The sequence below is a fragment of the Passer montanus genome, unplaced genomic scaffold (genome assembly GCF_014805655.1).
Source record: "Passer montanus isolate IOZ18808 unplaced genomic scaffold, ASM1480565v1 scaffold528, whole genome shotgun sequence".
NCBI lineage: Eukaryota > Metazoa > Chordata > Aves > Passeriformes > Passeridae > Passer > Passer montanus.
The window spans coordinates 1-16,229 of NW_024370241.1; the positions used below are offsets into that span (position 1 = coordinate 1).

The 16,229-nt window shown below is 48.3% G+C and overlaps 1 protein-coding gene across 1 annotated transcript; it reads right to left on the reverse strand.

Annotated features, from left to right (window-relative positions):
• Positions 1 to 926: 926 nt before the first annotated feature.
• On the reverse strand, positions 927 to 16,003 carry GABBR1 (gamma-aminobutyric acid type B receptor subunit 1; the record flags this gene model as incomplete). Its single annotated transcript, XM_039724256.1, has 12 exons — positions 15,781 to 16,003; positions 14,254 to 14,496; positions 13,228 to 13,291; positions 11,609 to 11,686; positions 10,906 to 11,056; positions 9,649 to 9,781; positions 7,907 to 8,023; positions 6,026 to 6,133; positions 4,932 to 5,025; positions 2,906 to 3,033; positions 2,367 to 2,495; positions 927 to 1,201 (listed from the first exon to the last, which is right to left on the reverse strand). Coding segments are annotated over exons 1-12 (1,601 nt in total), but the record flags the coding sequence as incomplete, so codon positions are not given.
• Positions 16,004 to 16,229: the final 226 nt, after the last annotated feature.

A 16,229-nucleotide genomic window follows, 5' to 3' on the forward strand; every position in this document is an offset into this window, starting at 1 on the left:
AAATGGCAAAAATTACGGGGGAAAATGGGGAAAATTATGGGGGAAATTGTGGGAGAAATGGGGAGAAAATTATGGGGGAAATAAGGGGGAAATAGGGGAAAAATGGGCAAAATTATGGGGGAAAAGTGGGAAAAAAATGGGGGAAATTTGGGGGAAATTATGGGGGAAAATTATGGGGAAAATGTGGAAAATTATGGGGGAAATGGGGAAAATTACGAGGGGAAAATGGAGAAAAATTGGGAAATTATGGGGGAAAATTAGGGGGGAAATTATGGGGGAAATGAGGGGAGAAAATGGGGAAGAAATGGGGGGAAATGGAGAAAATTATGGGAAATAAAGAGGGAAAATTATGGGGGGAAAATGGGGAAAACAATAGGAAAAACACCAGAAAAAGAAGGAAAAACTGCAGGACAAAAGGGAAAAACTGCAGGAAAAACAACTGGAAAAGGGGAAAACAATCGGAAAAACAACTGGAAAAGGGGAAAACAATCGGAAAAAGAGCTGGAAAAACAACTGGAAAAGGGGAAAACAATCGGAAAAAGCTGGAAAAACAACTGGAAAAGGGAAAAACAATCGGAAAAACAACTGGAAAAGAGGAAAACGATCGGAAAAAGAGCTGGAAAAGGGGAAAACAATCGGAAAAACAACTGGAAAAACAACTAGAAAAGGGGGAAACAATCGGAAAAAGAGCTGGAAAAGGGGAAAACAATCGGAAAAACAACTGGAAAAGAGGAAAACGATCGGAAAAAGAGCTGGAAAAGGGGAAAACAATCGGAAAAACAACTGGAAAATGGGAAAACAATGGGAAAAACAACTGGAAACAGGGAAAACAATGGGAAAAACCACAAGAAAATGGGAAAACCATGATGAAAAACCACAAGAAAATGGGAAAAAAACACCAGGAAAAGGAGAAAAAAAAGGAAAAACACCAGAAAAAGAAGGAAAAACAATGGGAAAAAAAGGAAAAACTCCGGGAAAAGGAGGAAAAACTCCAGGAAAAAAGGGGTTTGGTCCCAGAATTCCCAAATTTCCTGGAATTCTGGAACGTTCCGCCCACCTCGGCGATGATCTTCTCGAGCTCGCGGTTCTCCTTCTCCAGCAGCCGCGACTTCTCCTCCTCGTTGTTGTTGGTGGAGGATCCCGTCTTCATCGTGTCCTGCTGCTCCGACTGCCACTCGCCGCGCGTGATCAGGCGCCGCATCTGCACCAAAACTCAGAAATTTTCATCAATTCCATCAATTCCAAACAATTAAAAAAAAATTTCCAAAAAAATTAAAAAAAAACCGAAAAAAATTGCGAAAAAAATCCAAAAAAATACCAAAAAACCCACAAAAATGGCCCCAAAATTCCAAAGAAGTTGGACAAAAAGCCCCAAAAATTCCGCAAAAAAAATTCCCCCCAAAAATAAAAAAACCCCTAAAAATTGCAAAAAAGAAAAAAAAAAAATCGAAAAAAGAAAAAAAATTTAAAAAAAACCAAAAATGCCCCCAAAATTCCAAAGAAGTTGAACAAAAAGCCCCAAAAATTTCCACCAAAAATCCCCCCAAAATTCCACCAGAAATTCCCCAATTTCCAAAAAATTTCCAAAAAAACCCCCCAAAAAATGCAAAAAAATTCCAAAAAAATACAAAAAAACCCCCAAAAGACCCCAAATTTTGTCCCCAAAATTCCAAAGAAGTTGGAAAAAAAAGCCCCAAAATTTCCCAAAAAAACCCCCCAAAAAATGCAAAAAAATTCCAAAAAAATACAAAAAAACCCCCAAAAGACCCCAAATTTTGTCCCCAAAATTCCAAAGAAGTTGGAAAAAAAAGCCCCAAAATTTCCCAAAAAAAACCCCCCAAAAAATTGCAAAAAAATACAAAAAAATACAAAAAAATACAAAAAAATACAAAAAAAACCCAAAAAATGGCCCCAAAATTCCAAAGAAGTTGAAAAAAATCCCCAAAAAATTCCACAAAAAATTACCCCCAAAATTCCCCCAAAAACCCCCCAAAAATTGCAAAAAGTTAAAAAAAAACCCCAAAAACCAAAAAATGGCCTCCAAATTCCAAAGAAGTTGAAAAAAAGCCCCAAAATTTTCTCCAAAAATTTCCTCAAAAATTTAAAACAAAATTCACAAAAATTAAAAAAAAAGTCTCAATTTTTTCTCCAATTCCCTCCCCGCGCGTGATCAGGCGCCGCATTTGCACCCAAAATTCAGAAATTTTCATCAATTCCAAACAATTCCCAAAAAATTTCCAAAAATAAACTCTAATTTTTCCCCAATTTTTCCTCAATTTTTTTCCCAATTTTTCCCATTTTCTCCCCAATTTTTTTCTAAATTTTCCCCAATTTTTTTCCCATTTTTCCCCCAATTTTGGGCCCACCTTGGGCACGAAGAGCACGACCAGGGTGATGTAGGAGGAGAAGACGACGGCGAGGGAGGCGAAGGCGAAGGCGGCGTCCTGCTGCGAGCTCAGGATCAGCGTCACCGGCGCCGTGATCAGGCACAACACCTAAAACATTCAAATTATTTTTAATTTTTGGGATTTTTGGGAATTTTTGGGGATTTTTTTCATGAATTTTGGGACATTTTGGGGTGGTTTTGGGGGGTTTTTCCTGACTTTTTGGGCATTTTTTTCAGAATATTTTGAATTTTTTGGGCATTTTTTGTTGAATATTTTGAATTTTTTGGAGATTATTTTGAATTTTTTTGGGGATTTTTGGGGGATTTTTTGGAGAATTTTTCTGGAAACTTTTTGAGATTTTTTAAAAATTATTTTGATTTTTTTTTTCCAATTTTTTTTATTTTTTTCCCAATTTTTTCAGAATTTTTTTTCCTATATCTCCCACATCTCATTTTATAATTTTTTTTAATATTTTTCTTTAATTTTTTTAATTTTTTCTGGAATTTTCTGGACGTTACCGCCACGTTGTAGATGGCCATGCCCACGGCCCGGTGGTCGTTGATTTTCTCCGTGGAGACGCTTTTGGTCTCGTAGGCCAAAAAAATCCCCAAGAGCAGCAGCAGCCCCTTAAAGCCGTAAAAAATCCCTGGAAAAAATCCCGAAAAAGGAAAAAAAAAAAAGTTAACATTAATTAATTATTTAAAATTTAATTTTTAAAATGTTTTTAATTAAGTAGAATTTTTTTTTAATTTAATTTCATTTAATTTGAGATAAAATCCTTCCAATTTCCACCTGAAAAACCCAAATTTACACCAGAAATCCCCCGAATTTCCACCTGAAATTCTCCCAAATTTTCCCTAAAAAAACCCAGAATTGCACCTGAAAATCCCAAAAATTACACCTAAAATCCCCCAAAATTCCACCTGAAAAACCCCAAAATTCCACCTGAAAAACCCCAAAATTCCACATAAATCCCCCAAAATTCCCACCTGAAAAACCCCAAAATTCCACCTGAAAAACCCCAAAATTCCACCCAAAATCCGCCAAATTTCCACCTGAAAAACCCCAAAACTCCAACTAAAATCCCCCAAATTTCCATCTAAAAATCCCAAAAAAATCGACCTAAAAACCCTCAAATTTACACCTGAAAATACCAAAAATTCCACCTAAAATCCCCAAATTTCCACCTGAAAATCCCCCAGATTTGCCCAAAAAATCCCAAAAATTCCACCTGAAATCCCCAAATTTGTCCTGAAAATCCCAAATTTCCACCTGAAAACCCCAAATTTTTAGGATCCGCCAAAATCCCACCTCGAATTCCCAAAAATTTCCCAAAATTCCACCTGAAAATCCCAAAATTTGCCAAAAAAATCCCAAAATTTCCACCTAAAATCCCCCAAAATTCCACCTGAAAAACCCCAAAATTCCACCTGAAAAACCCCAAAATTCCACATAAATCCCCCAAAATTCCACCTGAAAAACCCCAAAATTCCATCCAAAATCCGCCAAATTTCCACCTGAAAAACCCCAAAACTCCAACTAAAATCCCCCAAATTTCCATCTAAAAATCCCAAAAAAATCGACCTAAAAACCCTCAAATTTACACCTGAAAATCCCCAAAAATTCCACCTAAAATCCCCAAAATTCCACCTGAAAAACCCCAAAACTCCAACTAAAATCCCCCAAATTTCCATCTAAAAATCCCAAAAAAATCGACCTAAAAACCCTCAAATTTACACCTGAAAATCCCCAAAAATTCCACCTAAAATCCCCAAAATTCCACCTGAAAATCCCCCAGATTTGCCCAAAAAATCCCAAAAATTCCACCTAAAATCCCCAAATTTGTCCTGAAAATCCCAAATTTCCACCTGAAAACCCCAAATTTTTAGGATCCGCCAAAATCCCACCTCGAATTCCCAAAAATTTCCCAAAATTCCACCTGAAAATCCCAAATTTCCCCCTAAAATCCCCCAAAATTCCCCCTGAAAATCCCAAATTTCCACCTGAAAACCCCAAATTTTTAGGATCCGCCAAAATCCCACCTCGAATTCCCAAAAATTTCCCAAAATTCCACCTGAAAATCCCAAAATTTGCCAAAAAAATCCCAAAATTTCCACCTAAAATCCCCCAAAATTCCACCTGAAATCCCCAAAATTTCCCTGAAATTTCCCAATATTTCACCTGAAAATCCCAAAAATTCCACCTAAAATCCCGCAAATTTCAACCTAAAAATCCCAAATTTCCACCTAAAATTCCACCTGAAAATCCCAAAATTCCACCTGAAAAATCCCTCAAATTTTTAGGATCCCCCAAAATCCCACCACAAATTCCCAAAAACTTCCCTGAAATTTCCCAAAATACCGAAATTTCCACCTGAAGATACCAAAAATTCCACCTAAAATCCCCCAGAATTCCCCCTAAAAATCCAAATTTCCACCTAAAACCCCCAAATTTGCCCAAAATCCCCAAATTTCCATTGAAAATCCCCAAATTTGCCCAAATTCCCCAAATTTCCAGCAGGATTCCCAATTCCGGGCCCCTCACCGAGCCAGGTGTTCATCTTGGTGGAGCTGCAGTGCTCGAGCTGGGGCAGGATGGACACGTCCATGTCCGACTTGGGCTCCTCCTTGGTGAATTCCTGGGGGAAAACGCCCGGATTTGGCGATTTCGGGACTTTTTTGGGGTTTTTTGGGGTGGAGGGAGTCGGAAGAACCTTCCAGAACCCCAAAACACCTGAAGAACCTTCCAGAACTCCCCCAAACACCTTGAGAAACCCTCAAACACCTCAAGAACCTTCCAGAACCTCCTCAAACCCCTGGAGAACCTTCCAGAACCCCCTGAAACACCTCAGGGAAGCCTCAAACACCTCAAGAACCTTCCAGAACCCCCTCAAACACCTGGAGAACCTTCCAGAACCCCCTCAAACACCTGGAGAACCTTCCAGAACCCACAAAAACACCTCAAGAACGCCCTGAAACACCTCAAGAACCTTCCAGAACCTCCTCAAACCCCTGGAGAACCTTCCAGAACCCCCTGAAACACCTCGAGGAACCCTCAAAAAACCTGGAGAACTTTCCAGAATCCCCCCAAACACCTGGAGAACCTTCCAGAACCTCCCCAAACCCCTCAAGGAACCCTCAAACACCTCAAGAACCTTCCAGAACCTCCCCAAACACCTCAAGAACTTTCCACCACCCCCCAAACACCTGGAGAACCTTCCAGAACTCCCCCAAACACCTGGAGAACCTTCCAGAACCCCCTCAAACACATTGAGGATCCCTCTAACACCTCAAGGAACCTTCCAGAACCCCCCAAAACACCTCAAGAACTCCCTGAAACACCTCAAGGATCCCTTAAATACCTGGAGAACCTTCCAGAACCTCCCCCAAACACCTTGTGGAACCCTCAAACACCTGGAGAACCTTCCAGAACCTCCTCAAACACCTTGAGGAACCCCCAAACACCTGGAGAACCTTCCAGAACCCCTCAAACCCCTGGAGAACGTTCCAGAACCTCCCCAAACACCTCAAGAACTCCCTCAAACCCCCGGAGAACCTTCCAGAACCCCCCCAAACACCTCAAGAACTCCCTCAAACCCCCGGAGAACCTTCCAGAACCGCCCGGAGAAGCCCCCAGACCTCGATGGTGCGGTGCAGCGGGTCCACGATCTGCCACACGCTCAGCGTGACGACGTCGAAGGCCACCAGGCCCCCCACGGTGGCGTAGAGCTTCCAGGGCTCCAGGCTCTGCGGGGAGTTCCGGAATGCCGGCGTCACCCACCGGGAATTCCGGTGTCACCCAACTGGGAATTCCGGTGTCACCCAACTGGGAATTCCGGTGTCACCCAACTGGGAATTCCGGTGTCACCCAACTGGGAATTCCGGTGTCACCCAACTGGGAATTCCGGTGTCACCCAACTGGGAATTCCGGTGTCACCCAACTGGGAATTCCGGTGTCACCCAACTGGGAATTCCGGTGTCACCCAACTGGGAATTTTCTTCATTGGTCACCCAAATCCCAAAGGAACACCTGGATCCCAAAGGAACACCTGGATCCCAAAGGAACACCTGGATCCCAAAGGAACACCTGGATCCCAAAGGAACACCTGGATCCCAAAGGAACACCTGGATCCCAAAGGAACACCTGGATCCCAAAGGAACACCTGGATCCCAAAGGAACACCTGGATCCCAAAGGAACACCTGGATCCCAAGGGAACACCCGGATCCCAAGGGAACACCCGGAACTCGATAGAACACCTGGAACCCAATGGAACCCCCGGATCCCAACAAACCACACCCGGATCCCAAAAGAACACCCGAATCCCAAGAGAACACCCAGATCCCAAAACAACACCCGGATCCCAAAAGGACACCCAGAACTCAATAGAACACCCAGATCCCAACACCCAAATCCCAAAAAAAAACCACACCTGGATCCCAAAACAACACCCAGATCCCAAAACGACACCCGGAAACAGATGGAACCCCAGGATCCCAACACCAAATCCCAACAAACCACACCCGGATCCCAAAAGAACACCCGGATCCCAAGGGGAAAACCCAGATCCCGAAAGAACACCCGGATCCCGATGGAAAACCCGGATCCCGATGGAAAACCCCACCCAAACCAACCCCCAAATCCCAACAACAACAACACCACCCCTCCTGCCCTGCCCCGTCCGCCTGTTTCCCCGGGAATTCCCGGCAGCTCTCGCCTTCCGCTTGTCCTTCTTGTCGTCCTTCTTGGTGAACACGGTGTGCACCCACCAGATCTTGGTGAACATGCTGCCGTAGGCCAGGCTGAAGCCCAGCCCCAACAGCCACAGCCGCGCCTGAAAACAACAGTCGGAAAACGCCGCAACAGTCGGAATCCAGCTGGGAACGGTGATGTCGACTGTTCCTGCTAACACCTGGATCCCAAGGGAACACCCGGATCCCAAGGGAACACCCGGAACTCGATAGAACACCTGGAACCCAATGGAACCCCCGGATCCCAACAAACCACACCCGGATCCCAAAAGAACACCCGAATCCCAAGAGAACACCCAGATCCCAAAACAACACCCGGATCCCAAAAGGACACCCAGAACTCAATAGAACACCCAGATCCCAACACCCAAATCCCAAAAAAAAACCACACCTGGATCCCAAAACAACACCCGGATCCCAAAAGAACACCCAGAACTCAATAGAACACCCGGATCCCAACACCAAAATCCCAAAAAAAACCACACCTGGATCCCAAAACAACACCCAGATCCCAAAACGACACCCGGAAACAGATGGAACCCCAGGATCCCAACACCAAATCCCAACAAACCACACCCGGATCCCAAAAGAACACCCGGATCCCAAGGGGAAAACCCAGATCCCGAAACAACACCCGGATCCCGATGGAAAACCCGGATCCCGATGGAAAACCCCACCCAAACCAACCCCCAAATCCCAACAACAACAACACCACCCCTCCTGCCCTGCCCCGTCCGCCTGTTTCCCCGGGAATTCCCGGCAGCTCTCGCCTTCCGCTTGTCCTTCTTGTCGTCCTTCTTGGTGAACACGGTGTGCACCCACCAGATCTTGGTGAACATGCTGCCGTAGGCCAGGCTGAAGCCCAGCCCCAACAGCCACAGCCGCGCCTGAAAACAACAGTCGGAAAACGCCGCAACAGTCGGAATCCAGCTGGGAACGGTGATGTCGACTGTTCCTGCTCTGGTTGTTGTTGTTTCCTGGTTTTTCCCTTTCCTGGGCTCTGCTCTGGTTGTTCCTCTCATTGTTACCGACTGTTTCTTCCCGTTCCGGTTGTTCCCGACTGTCCCCATTCCAATTAACCCTGTTCCTGGCTGGATTTCTGACAGTTCTAATTGCTTCCGACTGTTTCTTCCCTTCCCATTCTGACTGTTCTTCCTCCAATTGTTCCTGACTGCTTCTTCCCTTTCCTTCCCATTCCGACTGTTCCTCCTCCAATTGTTCCCAATTATGTTTTCCCTCTTCTTCCCGACTTTTCTTCCTTGGATTCTTTCTGACTGTTCCTCCTCCAGTTGTTTCCAACTGTTCCTATTCCAGTTATCCCAGTTCCTGGCTGCATTTCCGACTGTTCCCGACTGTTTCTCCCCTGTTCTTCCTATCCCCGGCTGTCTCCGATTGTTCCTCCTATGATTGTTCCCGATTATTTCTTCCTTTCCCATCCCGACTGTTCCTCCCCTTTCTGCCTGTTCCCACCTTATTTTCCTGTTTCTCCACTTGCTCCTGTTCCATTTTATCTCCTCTCCGCCTGTTCCCATCCCATTTCCCTCCTCTCCACCTGTTCCTCCGCCTGTTCCCATCCCATTTCCCTCCTCTCTCTGCCTGTTCCCATCCCATTTTCCTGTTCCTCTGCCTGTTCCTCCACCTGTTCCCATCCCATTTTCTCCCTTTCCGCCTGTTTCTCTGCCTGTTCCCACCCCATTTCCCCCCTTCTCCGCCTGTTCCCACCCCATTTCCCCGCTCCTCCGCCTGTTCCCAGCCCATTTTCCCACTTCTCCGTCTGTTCCTCCGCCTGTTCCCATCTCATTTCCCCTCCTCTCCGCCTGTTCCCACCCCATTTCCCCATTGCTCTGCCTGTTCCTCCGCCTGTTTTTCCACCTGTTCCCAGCCCATTTTCTCCCCTTTCCGCCTGTTCCCAGCCCATTTTCTCCCCCTTCCGCCTGTTCCCAGCCCATTTCCCTGTTCCTCCGCCTGTTCTCACCCCATTTCCTCCCTTCTCTGCCTGTTCCTCTGCCTGTTCCCAGCCCATTTCCCCACTCCTCCGCCTGTCCCTCCGCCTGTTCCCACCCCATTTTCCTGTTCCTCCACCTGTTCCCATCCCATTTTCCCACCCCATTTTCCTGTTCCTCCGCCTGTTCCCATCCCATTTCCCCACCCCATTTCCCTCCTCTCCGCCTGTTCCCATCCCATTTTCTCACCCCATTTTCCTGTTCCTCCGCCTGTTCCTCCGCCTGTTCCCTCCCCATTTCCCCACTCCTCCGCCTGTTCCTCCGCCTGTTCCCACCCCATTTCCTCCCTTCTCTGCCTGTTCCTCTGCCTGTTCCCAGCCCATTTCCCCACTCCTCCGCCTGTCCCTCCGCCTGTTCCCACCCCATTTTCCTGTTCCTCCACCTGTTCCCATCCCATTTTCCCACCCCATTTCCCCACTCCTCCGCCTGTTCCTCCGCCTGTTCCCACCCCATTTCCCCGCTCCTCCGCCTGTCCCTCCGCCTGTCCCTCCGCCTGTTGCCGTCCGCACCTGGCAGACGAAGGGGAACAGCCCCGGCCCGATGTGGTACCCGTCGAGGCCCAGCGGGAAGACGGCGGCGAGCGCCAGGGTACAACCCACGGCCGTCATGTTGTTCAGGTAGGGCTGCGAATTCTGGATGTACCTGCAACACCCGCACGCGGCAACACCCGCACGCGCCCGGGGCGCCCCGACAACAGCGTCACTCTCAGGGTGGGCAAGGGTGGCTTTTCCCCCAGTTTTCCCTGGATTTTCTGCCCATTTTCCCCAATTTTTTCCCCAATTTTTCCCCAATTTTTCCCCAATTTTCCCCCATTTTTCCCAGAAATTTTCCTGATTTTTTCCAGAATTTTCCCCCATTTTTCCCAGATTTTTTCCTGATTTTTTCCAGAATTTTTTCCCATTTTTTCCCCGAATTTTCCCCATTTTCCCCAGATTTTTCCCAATTTTTCCCAGAATTTTTCCCATTTTTCCCTGAATTTTTTGCCCATTTTCCCCCAATTTTTTTCCCCCAATTTTTCCCCAATTTCCCCCCAATTTTCCCCATTTTTCCCCATTTTCCCAGAATTTTTCCTGATTTTTCCCAGAATTTTCCCCAATTTTCCCTGAATTTCCCCCATTTTCCCAGAATTTTTCCCAATTTTTCCCTGAATTTTCCCCCAATTTTCCCCAATTTTTCCCCCAAATTTCCAGATTTTTTTTCCCATTTTTCCCAGAATTGTTCCTGATTTTTTCCCAGAATTTTCCCCCAAATTTCACTAATTTTTTTCCCAGAATTTTTCCCACTTTTTTGCCATTTTCCCCCAATTTCCCCTAAATTTTTCCCAATTTTCCCCCAATTTTTTCCCAGAATTTTTCCCCCAATTTTTCCTGAATTTCCTCCCATGTTTCCCATAATTTTTCCCATTTTCCCCCAGAATTTTTCCCCATTTTCCCCTGAATTTTTCCCCCCATTTTTCTCCATTTCCTCCCCACTTTTCCCACTTTTCCCCCCATTTTTCCCTGAATTTTTCCCCATTTTTCCCAAGTTTTCCCCATTTTTTTCCTATTTTTCAATTTTTTCACTTCAACCCCTTAAAATCCAATTTTTTTCCAATTTAACCCCCCAAATCTCCAATTTTTTCACTTTAACCCCCTAAAAATCACTATTTTCCCCCCTCCAACCCTTAAAAAACCCCAATTTTTTTCCCCTCCCGACCTCCAAAACCCCCGGAATTTTGGGGAATTTTGGGAATTTTGGGGAATTTGGGGAATTTGGGATTTTCCCACCTGACGTGCCCGTTGTAGATGTTGAAGGCCAGACAAACGACGGCCAGGACGATGCCCAGCGACGCCAGCACCGCCACGGAAATGAACAATTTTTGGGACAGGAAGCGGAAAGTCGTGATCACCTTGGTGTAGTCGGCCGGGGGGGACCCCCCTGGGGACAAAATTGGGACAAATCCCAAAAAAAATCAGGAATTTGGGAACATCCAGAAAGATTTTCCATCATTTTCAGCATTTTTCTCCTTTTTTTCCTACTTTTTTTCCCCATTTTTTGCTCACTTTTTCCCATTTTTTGCTCATTTTTCCCAATTTTTAGCTCATTTTTTCCAATTTTTTGCTCATTTTTTCCCCATTTTTTGCCCATTTTCCCCCAATTTTTTGCTCATTTTTCCCCATTTTTTGCTCATTTTTCCCCATTTTTTGCTCATTTTTCCCCAATTTTTTGCTCATTTTTTCCCATTTTTTGCCCATTTTCCCCCCATTTTTTCCTGATTTTTCCCACAATTTCCCCCCCATTTTCCCCCAATTTCTCATTTTCCCCCAATTTTTCCCAATTTTTTCCCCATTTCTGTCTCATTTTCCCCCATTTTTTACCAATTTTTTCACATTTTTCCCCATTTCCCCCCAATTTTCCCCCATTTAATCCCCAATTTCCCCCGATTTCCCCGTTTTTCCCGATTTCCCCGTGTTTCGCCCCGTTTCTCACCGATCCATCTGTCGTTGTTGTACCAGGACAGGTTGTCCTTGGTGCTGTCGTAGTAACCGATCTTCTGGTACTCCCCGCCTGCAGGGGACAACGGCACAGGTGACACCGGACACGTGACAGGTGACACCCGGACAGGTGACACCGGGACAGGTGACAAGGGACAGGTGACAGGTGACACCGGGACAGCCTTGGGGACACCAAGACAGGTGACAACGGCACAGGTGACACCTTGGGGACACCAGGACAGGTGACACCAGGGCAGGTGACACCTTGGGGACACCAGGACAGGTGACACCGGGACAGGTGACAATGGACAGATGACACCTTGGGGACACTGGGACAGGTGACACCAGGACACGTGACACTTGTACAGGTGACAATGGACAGGTGACACCTTGGGGACACCGGGACAGGTGACACCCGGACAGGTGACACCTTGGGGACACCGGGACAGGTGACAATGGACAGGTGACACCTTGGGGACATTGGGATAGATGACACTGGGACAGGTGACAATGGGACAGGTGACACCTTGGGGATACCTTGGGGACACCTTGGGGACACCAGGGCAGGTGACACCTTGGGGACACCCGGACAGGTGACACCTTAGGGACACTGGGACAGGTGACACCAGGACAGATGACACTTGTACAGGTGACAATGGACAGGTGACACCTTGGGGACACTGGGACAGGTGACAAGGGACAGGTGACACCTTGGGGACACTGGGACAGGTGACAATGGACAGGTGACACCTTGGGGACACTGGGATAGATGACACTGGGACAGGGGACAATGGGACAGGTGACACCTTGGGGATACCTTGGGGACACCTTGGGGACACCAGGGCAGGTGACACCTTGGGGACACCCGGACAGGTGACACCTTAGGGACACTGGGACAGGTGACACCAGGACAGATGACACTTGTACAGGTGACAATGGACAGGTGACACCTTGGGGACACTGGGACAGGTGACAAGGGACAGGTGACACCTTGGGGACACTGGGACAGGTGACAATGGACAGGTGACACCTTGGGGACACCGGGACAGGTGACAATGGACAGGTGACACCTTGGGGACACCGGGACAGGTGACACCCGGACAGGTGACACCCAGACAGGTGACACCTTGGGAACACCGGGACAGGTGACAATGGAACCGGTCACAATGGACAGGTGACACTTTGGGGACACCGGGAATGGTGACACCAGCACAGGTGATGGGACAGGTGACACTTTGGGTACCCCAGGACAGGTGACACCAGGAGAGGTGACACCTTAGGGACACCAGGACAGGCAACAAGGGACAGGTGACACTTTGGGGACCCCTGGACAGGTGACACCCCCGCTGTCCCCGCTGTCCCCTCACCTTGGAGCTGCTCGATGAGGGTCCAGGCCATGCGGGAGCCGCTGGCGTCGAACACCACGTGGCCCTGGAGGGGACACGGGGACGGCGTTGGGGACACGCGGGTGACATCCCCAGGGCCACCTCCACCCAAGGATGAATTTTGGTGGCACTTTTGATGTCACCTCCACCCAAATCTTCATTTTGGGGCCACATTTTGGTGCCATCTCCACCGACCCCAGGACAGGTGACACCCCCGCTGTCCCCTCACCTTGGAGCTGCTCGATGAGGGTCCAGGCCATGCGGGAGCCGCTGGCGTCGAACACCACGTGGCCCTGGAGGGGACACGGGGACGGCGTTGGGGACACGCGGGTGACATCCCCAGGGCCACCTCCACCCAAGGATGAATTTTGGTGGCACTTTTGATGTCACCTCCACCCAAATCTGATTTTGGAACCCCCCTTGATGTCACCTCCACCCAAAGGTGACTTTTGGGACCCCCCTTGATGTCACCTCCACCCAAAGATGAATTTTGGTGACACATTTTTGAGGAACCTCCACCCAAAATGAAGATCTGGTGTCACCTCCACCCAAATCTGACTTCTGGAACCCTCCTTGATGTCACCTCCACCCAAGGATGAATTTTGGTGACACTTTTGATGTCACCTCCACCCAAATCTGACTTTTGGTGACACTTTTGATGTCACCTCCACCCAAATCTTCATTTTGGGGCCACATTTTGGTGCCATCTCCACCCAAAGGTGAATTTTTGTGAATTCTTTTGAGGAACCTCCACCCAAAATGAAGATTTGGTGTCACCTCCACCCAAATCTGAGTTCTGGAACCCTCCTTGATGTCACCTCAACCCAAAGATGAATTTTGGGGCCACATTTGTGAGGAACCTCCACCCAAAATGAAAATTTGGTGTCACCTCCACCCAAAGGTGACTTTTGGGACCCCCCTTGATGTCACCTCCACCCAAAGGTGACTTTTGGGACCCCCCTTGATGTCACCTCCACCCAAAGGTGACTTTTGGGACCCCCCTTGATGTCACCTCCACCCAAAGATGAATTTTGGTGACACATTTTTGAGGAACCTCCACCCAAAATGAAGATCTGGTGTCACCTCCACCCAAATCTGACTTCTGGAACCCTCCTTGATGTCACCTCCACCCAAGGATGAATTTTGGTGACACTTTTGATGTCACCTCCACCCAAATCTTCATTTTGGGCCCACATTTTGGTGCCATCTCCACCCAAAGGTGAATGGCCGGATCCCGGCGGCCCCGGCGACGCACCGAGACGCCCTCGAAGGCCGAGGAGTTGAGGGCGCGGTAGATCTCGTCCGTGATGGTCTTGTTGTTGTAGTTGAACTCGTCCAGCCCCACGCCTTGCTTGGCCAACTCTTGGGCCGTCTTGTTGAGCGCCAAGGCCAAGGCCCAGATGGCGTCGTAGGCCAGCGGCGCCTCCTGGTAGCCGCCGGTCTCCTTCGGGTTGCTGCCCAGCCTCTTCTCCAGCTTGTCGATGAACTCCTGCGACGTCTGGTGGACAACGCCCAACGGTTGGGTTGGAGACCACCCAAGGTTGACCCAACAGTTGGGTTGGAGACCGCCCAAAGTTGACCCAATGGTTGGGTTGTAGACCACTCAACGTTCACCCAAAGTTGACCCAACGGTTGGGTTGGAGAGCACCCAAAGTTCACCCAACATTTGCATTGGAGACCACCCAAAGTTGACCCAGTGGTTGGGTTGGAGAGCACCCAAAATTGACCCAACATTTGCATTTGAGACCACCCAAGGTTGACCCAAAGTTGACCCAAGGTTTGGGTTAGAGACCACACAAGGTTGACCCAAGGTTTGGGTTGGAGACCACCCAAGGTTGACCCAACGGTTGGGTTGGAGACCATGCAAGGTTGACCCAAGGTTTGGGTTGGAGACCACCCAAGGTTGACCCAACGGTTGGGTTGGAGACCACCCAAAATTGACCCAATGACTGGTTTGGAGACCAGCCAAAGTTGACCCAATGGTTGGGTTGGAGAGCACCCAAGGTTGAACCGAGGATTGCGTTGGAGACCACTCAACGTTCACCCAAAGTTGACCCAACGGTTGGTCTGGAGACCACCCAAAGTTGACCCAACTGCTGGGTCAAGGTTGACCCAAGGTTTGGGTTGGAGACCACCCAAAGTTGACCCAATGGTTGGGTTGGAGAGCACCCAAGGTTGAACCGAGGATTGCGTTGGAGACCACTCAACGTTCACCCAAAGTTGACCCAACGGTTGGGCTGGAGACCACCCAAAGTTGACCCAACGGCTGGGTTGGAGATCATCTAAGATTGACCCAATGGTCGGGTTGGAGACCACCCAAAGTTGACCCTGTTGTTGGGTTGGAGACCACCCAAAGTTGACCCAAGGTTTGGGTTGGAGACCAGCCAAAGTTGACCCAACGGTTGGGTTGTAGACCACTCAATGTTCACCCAAAGTTGACCCAACGGTTGGGTTGGAGACCACCCAAAGTTGACCCAAGGTTTGGGTTGGAGACCAGCCAAAGTTGACCCAACGGTTGGGTTGTAGACCACTCAATGTTCACCCAAAGTTGACCCAACGGTTGGGTTGGAGACCACCCAAAATTGACCCAACATTTGCATTGGAGACCACCCAAGGTTGACCCAAAGTTGACCCAATGGTTGGGTTGGAGACCACCCAAGGTTGAACCGAGGATTGGGTTGGAGACCACTCAAAGTTGACCCAACGGTTGGTCAACACTCAACATTGACTCAATGTTGACCCAAGGGTTGGGTGGGCTGAGCGCTCCCAGTGCTCCCAGTACCATGTTGGAGATGCTGCGCGTGTTCTCGGGGTTGAGCATGACGATCTCGGTGGTGATGTGACCCTCGACGGCCTCGGCCATCTCGGCCTCGGTGCAGTTGATGGAAGGGTCCGGCGTGCGGAACCATTTGTTGGCGTACCAGCCAATCAGGAACCAGACGTACTTCTTGCCGTAGAGCTTCTCCTTGTAGACCTGGAAGGGTGGGGAGATCTTCCGTGATCGTCGTTTCCATCATCGGAATCCATCACCGATCCATCATCATCATCCGTCGTTGGAATCCATCATCCATCTCCATCATCCATGATCCATTGATTTCCACCATTGATCATCCATCATCATCATCATCATCATCATCATCATCATCATCATCATCATCATCATCATCCATCGCCATCCATGATCCGTCATCGATCCATCACCATTGATCCATCATCATCATCATCATCATC